Source organism: Palaemon carinicauda, chromosome 15 (assembly GCF_036898095.1).
Source record: "Palaemon carinicauda isolate YSFRI2023 chromosome 15, ASM3689809v2, whole genome shotgun sequence".
Lineage (NCBI taxonomy): Eukaryota > Metazoa > Arthropoda > Malacostraca > Decapoda > Palaemonidae > Palaemon > Palaemon carinicauda.
This window is the reverse complement of record NC_090739.1, coordinates 43,006,905-43,018,194: the sequence shown is the minus strand read 5'-3', so window position 1 is coordinate 43,018,194 and position 11,290 is coordinate 43,006,905. Positions and strand designations below refer to the sequence as shown.

Here is an 11,290-nt window from a genome sequence, read left to right as displayed (position 1 = left end):
CTCTACTCTCTACAAAACGTAAACTATTCCGTGCTAAATTTAGCGCGAAGTTTAGGTAAACACATCTGCACATCGTCTGCAGAGTAACACTGCTATTCATTGAGCTTACAAATATTAGTCGACTCTAGTAAGAAAATAAAACTAGACTAGAAATGTCGCGCTTTTTATGAACAGTGGGGAGTGGAAGATTTTGTTAATTAAATCTATGCAAAACTTTGACTTTATACAGTAATACAATAGCCATGCTAAACGAATACAATAACATTACCGTTGTCAGACTAAACCCTAATTTCAATATTCTCTACTCAATAAAGGAAAGGTCTGATAAAAAAATAACATAATATCTCCTCACAGAAAATATCTTTATAAATGAGCAATGGAAAATGAGGCCGTCTGATCTATTCAATGCCCAGCAGGGAAATGGTTTCCGATGCAGACTTTTTAAAAATCATGTTTGATAGCAGAAGCTGAAGAAATGTGATCAAAAAGTTTATTCTGATTCTGAGTTGCTCAGCAGATTGAGGATATTAGGAGAAACATTAAGAGTCAATTAATAAACGAGACAAATGACTGAAAAGTTTTTCTTGGCTCTTGTTGAGTCAACTTCAAAAGTTTAAACTCGCATCAAATGTTTTTCTGTTGAACAGATTTACATAAGTCCTTTTGTAGTTTATATATCAAATATCTGTTTTAATGTTGTTAAGTTTTTAAAATATTTGATTTTGATTTTTCATTACTTCTTGTACCGTTTATCTATTTCCTTATTTCCTTTCCCTCACTGGGCTATTTTTCCCTGTTGGAGCCCTTGGGCTTGTAAGCATCTGACTTTTCCAACTAGGGTTGTAGCTTAGCTAGTAATAATAATAATAGATGTCACCAACATGGCTCGTTCCTTGTTTATTCGATGAGTCCTTTTGCTTGTTCCGAAGAGACTAAACAATTAGGTTTTAAGAATAATCTACTTGAAACACATACGAGCATGAATATCTTTACAGATGGTGATTAATTCATTACGGTCTAAAGAATAATTTGCTAAAAGAAATTAATACTACTATTTGTACAAATATGGAAAAGAATTTTGCTCAGGTGGACAATTTTACAAAGCTTGCGCAAATGTGAAGTGTTCAAACCCTAAATTTATTCACTATGATATTCATTTGCAGATACTTTAGAGAAAACCATTAAACGTGTGTCTTTTGAGCCAGCAGTCAACAACTAATTCTATGAACTTATAGCATTCTCCCTTTCCAGTTAGGGTTGTACCTTAGCAAGTAATAATAATAATAATAATAATAATAATAATAGTTACAGTAATCTACAATGAAAGGACATTCCAAAAGACAAATATCTTGAGAAGCACTCAAGAATTTTTATGAATGCTTTTCAAAGTGATGTATTTCCTCACTTAAAACCACAAGCTCCAAGACTTGCGTCATCATCCAGCACACCTATCGTTGTAAAGACATTTTTCATTATTACTAGTGTGCGCGACCGGTCAAATGACGGCTAATTATTCAGATAGATATGCACATACGCGCGCACACAGATTCAACCCTTCCCACCCACTACCCCTTTCTAATTACAACATGTAAGTTGTGGTTTCCAAGTGTATGTCTCGGGGTACTCCCTCTCACCAAGGTATGACAGGGAGAGACAGAGTAGTTCTACGCCTGACAATGCCACTAAGCGTGACCTGAAATATATATATATATATATATATATATATATATATATATATATATATATATATATATATATATATATATATAATATTTATGTATATGTATGGTATGTATGTATATATATATATATATAAATATATATATCTATATACATTCATACATACATACATTCTTACATGCATGCATACACACATACATACATACATACATATCCATATACACACACACATATATATATATATATGATATATATATATATGATATATATATATATATATGATATATATATATATATATATATATATATATATATCTATATATATCATATATATATGTGTGTGTGTATAAAGGCATGCACTTGTTCTTTATAGCATAGGGGATATTATTATTAGATAAGCTACAACCCTAGTTGGAAAAACAGGCTGCTACACAAAGGGCCCCAACAAGAAAAATAGCCCAGAGAGGAAAGGAAATAAACAAACGGAATGAGACGTAATGAAATAAAATATCTTAAGATCAGTAACAACGTTCACACACTTAGGTCAGCCTGTTCAACATAAAAACACTTGCTGCAAGTTTGTTGAAGTTCCGAAGTTTCACCGACTCAACTGCCTGATTAGGAAGATCATTCCACGATCTGGCTATAACTGGAATAAATCTTGTAGAATACTGTGTAGTATTGAGCCTTATGATGGAGTAGGCATGATTGTTAGAAATAACTGCACACCTAGTATTACGTACAGGATAGTACAGTCTGGGATGATCTGAATGCAAAGGATGGTCAGAATTATGAAAAATATAAGGCAACAGGAGGTGAGAACTAACTGAAGTACAGTGCCACATATCAATATCTAAATCAGAAATAAAAAATTTAAGACAGCAAGTTCCTGACCAATGAATTAAGATGAGATTCAGCAGCTGAAGACCAGACAGGAGAAAAATAATAGAAACAACGCAGAATGAAAGAATTAAAACATTTTTTTCAGAATATATTGATCACGGAAAATCTTAAAACACTTTCTCAATAAGACAATTTTTTACAGTTGAAGAAAAAACAGACCGAAAGTAAATTTGCTATCAAGAATCTTAACTAAAAGTATATTCATCCTAACTAATATATATATATATATATATATATATATATATATATATATATATATATATATACACACAGAATTAGAATGGGTCCCTAGAGCTTACAAAAGAAGCAGGGAAAGAGAGAGAAGACTTCGGATTGACGAACTAAGAATTTGCGGGTGTGGACTGGCATAGAAAGACCACAAATAGACGCAAGTGGAAGGACGTGCGGTTGGATATATATATATATATATATATATATATATATATATATATATATATATATATATATATATATATATACTGCATTTCCTTTTTACATGCGATACTAGAAACAGCCTAATTTAATCTTCAGGTTATTAGTTACAAGGTGCCAAAATTAGTGAACAGAGGTAAATTAACTCAGTTGTCGAACCTACATTTAGGTGGGAATCACAAGAAAATATCGATAAGCATTTGGACTACTTGCATTTAGGGGACGGCACCAGATACGAATGCTGTATGTATTAGTCATGCAGGTGGAATCAAATTCATATGAATAAGTTGCCTGAGGGTACACTCGAGCACACTATTCCATCTTATTTCTCTTTCTCTTGTTCTGTTAATGTTTTTATAGTTTATATCGGAGATATTTATTTTAATGTCATTACTCTTCTTAAAATATTTTTTTATTTCCCTTTTTTCCTTTTCACTCTGAGCTATTTTCCCTGTTGGAGCCCCTGGCCTTATAGCATCCTGCTTTTCCAACTAGGTTTGTAGCTTAGCTAGTAATAATGATAATAATAATAATGATAATAATAATAATAACAGCCCCTTCCCACCCAAAACTAGAACTCCGTCCTGCCATGGACCTTCCACCACAATCTGTTCCATAAAATATTTTCTACCAAAAAGGAGAATATTAGACTTAATTATAGAACAAGAATTTTTTCAGAACTGGAGAGTTTAAGATAAATCGCAGAAAAATAGCTTGGATTGGGCTGGCTGAATTTTGTCATAGCGCTCTATTATTGACCCATTTCACTAAACATTTTTGACGTAATACACTCATATTTAGTTGCTGTACTTTTTTTTAACCCATAGAGGAAATTATATGCCTGACTCAAAATCTGTCCTGTTCATGTTTTAGTTATGAAATCGAATACGGCCACAATAATATTGCAGTACACTTTGATATTATATTTAGCTTTTAACCGTCAAAATATCTACGATTGATCCCAAGCTTAAGAACCCATAATTAGCATCCTATTAAAATAAAAATTACCTATTTATACCGGCTATAAGGTTTATTGCTAAAAAATATACAACCAATTCAAAATTATATTTCCACTTACCACTCCAACTATCAATTAGTATACGCACCTCCACAGAAGCCTACGGCATGTTTTCACTTATTTAATATCATAATGAAGTTTCCTTAGAAAAGCCAGAGTACCTGAATGAATTACTTATGCTGATGATATTTTTTTGCAACAATAAATGGATTTAACAGTAGCAGTCTATCCAAGAACAGCTGTTTGGGTAATGCTTGCGAGCGCAATATTGGTAATGGGTGCTTGCTTGTTTCACAGATGCAATAAGCTGAACGTGTTTCATAACCGTAATGTGGACAATCGGTTTCAATGTGCAATGTGAATTATGAGTGTATTGCGGGTAATGAGGTGTAACAGGAAGGATGAATTTAATAGCATTCTGTAATCTGGTTTGCAATATGAGTACTATGTAACATCCTCATTGAATATGTGTGTAATGCTTTAACAAGAATAGTTTAACCTTTATGCCAGTAATTTGAATAATTTTGAAGGGGTTAATGTAATAAAGTTAATTGAGGAAAATGCTTTTCATTTGGATTTAATGGATGTGAAATGGGGGAAACGTTAAGCCGATTTAATGAGAATAATGAGGGAAGTTTAAGACATCGTTGACAGATTTTATGGGTAACTATAGGAAATGGGGTAGAACTACTGTAGGTTAAAGGGGGTATGCTTAATAGAGAAATACCAAAAAAAAAGTACTATGTCTCGAAGGGTGTCAGTAATGGGTGCTAAGTGGACGCTGGGGGGATGTTGGTAATGAGTTGTCCTTAATGTATTAAACAATTAATGCGGTTAATATCCTTGATGGGAGTAAGGGGGTTTAAGGAGTATTGTTACATACAATCGTTGCAAGAAGGTCAATGTTGGTAAGAAAGAAACTAACGTGCAATATGCATTGTGACCTCTAGAAGCTGGGCCATATTAGGGTCATTTAAATGCACTGATGCAAAAGATGAAACAGCTATTAATTTTTCTATTCATTCTAGTTACTTCATGTGATTATCACTTTACACACGTAGTTCTTCCACTACTCCCCTTGAATATTTAAATTATTCTTATGCGTAAGAAAATTGCGAAGAGGATGGCCAAACCAATAGGCGTAGGAGATGATGATGAAGATGACGAACAACATTAATACAGATCTTTCATATATAAACTATAAAAAGAAACTCATGTCTGCCTGTTCAACATAAAAACATTTGCTACTATTTTTCAACCAACATAATGTTTTTAAAAACCAAGGTCGATAAAACGTCCACCCTAATTTATATTTCTTTCCCAAGAACAAAGAATGGAGAAAAAAGCAGAAGGATGAAGCTTGAAGAAGAAAAAAGGATACAGACCAATATCAAAGGTTGCGACAGGATATCAACAAACCTACCCGCAATAATTTCCTCAGGTTGGGTGTCAATAATGGTGGGCGTCGGACCAGTGAGAGAGGCCAAGAAGTGGGTGAAGGGCTGGTCCTGGGATGGGCCCAGAGACTGCAGGGTGGGCGTGGCACTTGTAGGTGCCCGGCTGGTGGTGCCAATTCGATTCCCATCGTCTCCCGTATACTTAACGTGGCGGAAGCGACGCCGAGTGAGGTTGTCCTGCGAGAGTAAACAGAAGTCGAAATAAAAATGCGATCTAGTGGGATAATTTGGTGTAACTTGCTAGGTCGTTTTCTAAAGGAAGTAAATAATACAAATTTAATATATATATATATATATATATATATATATATATATATATATATATATATATATATATATATATATATATATATATATATATATAATGAGAGAGAGAGAGAGAGAGAGAGAGAGAGAGAGAGAGAGAGAGAGAGAGAGAGAGAGAGAGAGAGAGAGAGAGAGAGAGAGAGAGAGAGAGAGAGAATCTTATTCGGAAGGAAATGACAGAAGGCAGAGTACTTACAGAAGAACGGATTTATATGTATAAACGAAATCATTTCAAGTATATAATTGGATAAATATTTACAATTACGTCCATTGACAAACGTCATGATCTTTCTTAATACCCAAAGATGATGAAAACAAAAACAATTAACATGGATCTTGTTTTGCTTCAGCATTAGTTAAAGTTAGTCTATTACCTGTTCGGCTCTAATTTTATGCTTCTGAAGCAATATGCATGCAAGGGTGGAGGGGGCGACGCCAAAACGATCGGCCACCGTGCTTTTCCTCTGACCCGCCTCAACTGCCTCGATCATGGCCAATTTCTCGCCTGTTGTATAAGACTTCCTTCTGCCTCGCTCGCGTGTGTGTTGGCGTGGGGGAACCTGGAGGGTTGGGGTGAGGCTCCTCACTGCCACAGCAGTTGCAACGGCGGGGGCGGCTGCACCAGCAACGACAGAGGTTGCCTGGCCAACGACGGCAGCAGCTGCTGCTGTTGCTGCCACAGGAGGTGGGACCCCAGTCGCCAGGCGCGGAGCCATACTCGTCGAGGTGGTATTGACGGTTGTGCAGGTAGTCTTTGTAGTAGTAGACGTTCCGGGCAAAATAACGTAGCGACCCGGTGGCAAACCAGCCGGGAAGAGAGGGATACCCGCGGTACCGGCGCTCATACTCACAAGGAGAGGCATGTTCGTCCCCCGCACACCCCCACTAAGTAAGCGAACCCCTCCTACCCCGCCTGTCAGTGTGGGCACCTTCGCTAAGGTCGCCAAGGTTGTTTTTGGCTTCAATGGTTTTTCTTCCCTCAAATTTTTCTTGGCCTCCTCATTTTTGGGAGACTGAACGTCAGCTTTTGACTCGGTTTTTTTAGACGAGACCGAAGAGCTATCGACTTCTCTTATCTCTGACTTCGGTTTCTTTTCATCTTGCTTTGCTACGCTATAAACTTTAGCTATTCTGAAAGTGGTTTGTCCAGCAGACTCGTCTATATCACTATCCTTTTCGGTGCCTATCTCATCTGCCTCTTGGGTCGTCTCGTCGATCTCTTCGACATCCACATCCATATGTTCATCCGGTCGCAATGGGTCATCTTTATCAGCTGACTGCTGTTGCATTACAGATTCCGCATTATTTACAGGTGCACCTGTCTCCTTGTCATCACCATTCTGCTCTATCGCCTCACTTGAATCTAGCGGGTCATTTTCTTCTTCTATCTTTATATCGTCAGACATAAGCTCGAATGCACATGCATTATTCTCATCATCTTCTGTAGTCTTATCATCCATGTTATTTCTCTTAATCTTGACACTGGCACTGGCCTTGACTTCACCGGAGACACTTTTGCCATTACCTGACATAGTATTAGCGTAGATATGATCAAGATAACGAGTGTATAGATTAGTTATCTCACAACGATAATAATGTAGTAGTAATGCAATCGCCTAGTCGTTTCTGATCGATTGATGAGCACCTCGTGGTAGTTTTTTAGAAGATACGGACACCGGGAAACAACTTGTCACAAAATATGAAAAATAATAGTAATTCATTAATGTTTTTTTAGGAACTTAACAGCTATCAACAAAGGAAGGTACAAGAAGACTGGCTTTACTGTCGACCGTTGTGTTATTCGCAGGTCCCCGTGCGCGATTCCGATTTGAAAGCAGCTTGCTGATTGGAGGACAGATCGAAGACTAGCGAATGTTACGCAGCGCTCCATTTCGTTATAGGCGCGACGAGCATGCGCAGTTGATGGTCCGCCATTCCCCCACCAAAGCCGCAGAAACGCAGTGCGCAAGTCTTGCTTCCTCGATACTCCCGTATTGCCAGGATTCAAATGAGGTTAACATCAGATTAGGTTGCTAGTTAATGATGCAAATCATAGATATAAGGTCATAAACAGATTCAGTTGGAACAGCATGGGATAGGTTATTCGAAAAAATCACTGCTTGCACGTGACTTATGCATCATGCCATAGCGTGAACGAATGACCAACGATATCTCGAATTTAAAATTATTTCGTTATGATCATGTGTCATGAACACGTCATTAATATTTCTTACTCTTAACAATAATTGACAATATCACCCATCATCTTTTCACGTCGCAGCGAATTCATTTGAAGCGCGTAGTGACACTGCGCAAGAAGGAATTGACCGCGAAGAGACGAATTAGTATGATAAAGAACGAAACAAATGAGAAGTTTTGGAAAGTCGGCACCAATGTGGCGAGCGCGGGAGTTGCTCAGGTGATGGTTGTACTGCCGTCATCAGGACCTACACATGCACTGTTATTTCATTTAGCCCGGGGAGGGGTAATAAGGTTATGCTAATAATATCGAAATGACATTATGGCACCTAATGATAATGGTAACTGCCATGGTATAGGAATGGCATCGAACCTTTAGACTGACACGAAAAAAATCTCTTACATAATGAGATTAAAATCCCTTGTTGTTAACCGAGTCAACTGTGATACCAATCGCGTTAAAGATCGTATATTTTTTTTAAACATTTACGGATATGAAGATATTTCTCATTGTCACTAAAATCTTTTTTATAAGACTTTTCTCGAACTTTGTCCACAATAAATTAGCAATTAATTATCCCTTTAAGAAAAAGTGCGTGTCCATTACAAATCAATACTTGGGTCGCTCGGTCATGATTCGATGGAACTGAAAAATTTTTACATCATTAGCCGGGCTTTTGTCTCTCATCCGTATCTTGCTAAATACGTTAAATTCTTTACACAGCAACGTTGAAATTAATGCAATGTAGTTTTTCTTTGTTGCAAGTTACGTTTAAAGTTACAACACATTATAAATTACACACACACACACACACACACACACACACACACACATATATATATATATATATATATATATATATATATATATATATATATATATATATATATATATATATATATATATGTGTGTGTGTGTGTGTGTGTGTATGTACGTATACATATATATTATGTGTGTAAGTATTTCTATTAAAATCCATTGTTATCTTTCACTATCTTACGACAAAAAGACTTCTGTATTAGGGATATTTTCTTAACTCTTTAATACTGTATTTATACAAACCTTAAATGTTGACGAAATTTTCTTAAAACTCAATACGTCTCATGATTATCAGATCCGTAAGCGCATTTGGTTTTCACAAAAAAAAAAAAAAGTCTTCCAGGGAACCTGTGCCGGGATTTTGTCTACAGTATATAGTATAGGCTATATATTACGGTAAAAAACGCGCTCTTAGAAATTAGTCATTATACACACACATATATATATATATATATATACAAATATATATATATATATATATATATATATATATATATATATATATATATATATTTCCTCAATAGGCGTAGGAGATGATGGTGATGATATAATTTCTAGGAAACATAAAATGCCGTAAGTGGGTCGTGAAAGTTTATAGCTTAATATTTCATAAATGTCTTAAGTATTCTATATAAAGTTAAAAATTAGATGTAGAATATATAGGCATAAAATACTCCCGCCAAGGACGCTTTTATTGTCACGTGGTGAGTTACGTGACTTACGACGCCCAGCTTATAAACGAGAGTATTGAGTACTGGCACCATTTGCATTTCAGTCCTTATTCAGGAGTAACGAAATACTAATTTTGGGGGGTTGGGGTATGATAACAGACTCTAACCCTTACTGTACTGTATGAGAATGGTAGAGCAATATGTAGTGTCAGGTCAAGAATCACGGCATCTTCACATACAACGCATGTTCTATGAAGACCTTTCAAGAGTGAGTAAAAGCCAAAGCTGCTCAGATATAGTTTTCTAATAACTGATGCTACTTACCGAAGGCTAGTGAGCGTTGTAAAATGAATTAAGACGACAGACATCCAAGAGGGAATCACGTGATTATTGGCCTGCTTAATCGCTATGATGTGATAGTGGTATACAAAATTAAGGTCATTTATCCCGTGAAGGAATGCGTCAATAGTATCCCGTTTTACGCCACAGAATCGATTATTATACACAGGTTACTACCGTACTTCATAAGGTTCTTTTGGCCATTGGCCGTGAAGAACATGACAGCATTGTTGAAAGAATTTTCATCCAAGTTTCAGAAGATTATTCGCCAAAATATTGAACTGTTAAAGTGGTGAAGCCTCTGGTTTTCCTGATTTTAATTACCGTTGCCTGTCTATGCTGAAATCTCTTGATAGTGACCATTCAGCTCGTATGATTGGTTTTGACTATAGTGCTGTTTTTTGCCGTATTAATCACGAGGCCCTTATTTTCAAGGTTAAACAGATGGGAGTTGGTAGCTTATTGATTTTCAACCAATAGATTGCAGAGTATTTATTAATGGACACTGCAGTGAAAACAGAAGTATGTCTGGCGTTCTTCTTGGTAGTGTTCTTAGCCCTTCACTTACATATGAGGCCAGGGGTCATCAGCCTTTTAAGCTAGAAGAGCCATTTATCTAATGAATCATAAATTTTTTGTAGTGTCAGAGCCGCAATAACATAAACAGTCTCCTGAGATCTAAAATCAAAATCTGCTGTACTTCAGACATAACCGAATATAATTTAGTAAGCCTTCTTAATAAAATAATCATAGTGACATTATTTATCATACTTATGCTCACAAATAAAAGTGGATAATATATTCTTTCAGGTATTATCCTTTCATTCATATGGCAGCACTCGTAAATAATTTAACAAATCATTATTACAGAAGTACCAGTAGTATAAAAGATAGTTATGGTGATCACAAAATCCAAAAGAAACCTGTCTACATTGTAATCTTGGGAGTTTATGATCATAACTTTATGAATTAAGTATATTATTATAAAGAAATTTATATGATTATATTCAGATAGCGAAATGATTTGCTATATTTTGTATTATTTTCATATATATATGAGAATGCTATAAAATTTGGAATATTAATAGTATCCGTTATTTTTATGGCAGTCACAGTATTACAAAGGGAAAATGACATCCATTTCTGAAAACTTGAAGAGGGAATTCATCATTGAAAATTAAAATATAATTTCATCTAAGATTTATTTACACAAAGTTGATTAATGCGAGATTTGTTCTTGTCATTCCTTGAAGAGATGGTCAATGTTTTTAAAGTAAGAAATAGTCTTTACCTTTAGGAAAGATTTGTAGCTCTCATTGTGTAATGCACATCTTAATTATAACTTTTACGAGATTCATGCTTGAAAATATTTGTTCCAATAGATAAGAGGATCTGAAAATGTGAAGAACCCCAAGTGCAAACTTATTGGTATTTTTGTAGTACTGTAGTCTAGTAATACACTCCA

The 11,290-nt window shown here is 35.6% G+C and overlaps 1 protein-coding gene across 1 annotated transcript in view; it reads right to left on the bottom strand.

Annotated features, from left to right (window-relative positions):
* The window catches only part of LOC137654580 (uncharacterized), a 77,230-nt gene extending 69,556 nt beyond the window's left edge, over positions 1-7,674 (bottom strand). The window contains exons 1-2 of the mRNA XM_068388332.1: positions 6,171-7,674; positions 5,457-5,667 (exon numbers count right to left, since the gene is read on the bottom strand). Coding sequence (XP_068244433.1) covers positions 5,457-5,667; positions 6,171-7,328 — 1,369 coding nt within the window. The 5' untranslated portion in view covers positions 7,329-7,674. The remainder of the gene's footprint in view (positions 1-5,456; positions 5,668-6,170) is intronic.
* Between the last annotated feature and the right edge of the window lie 3,616 nt (positions 7,675-11,290).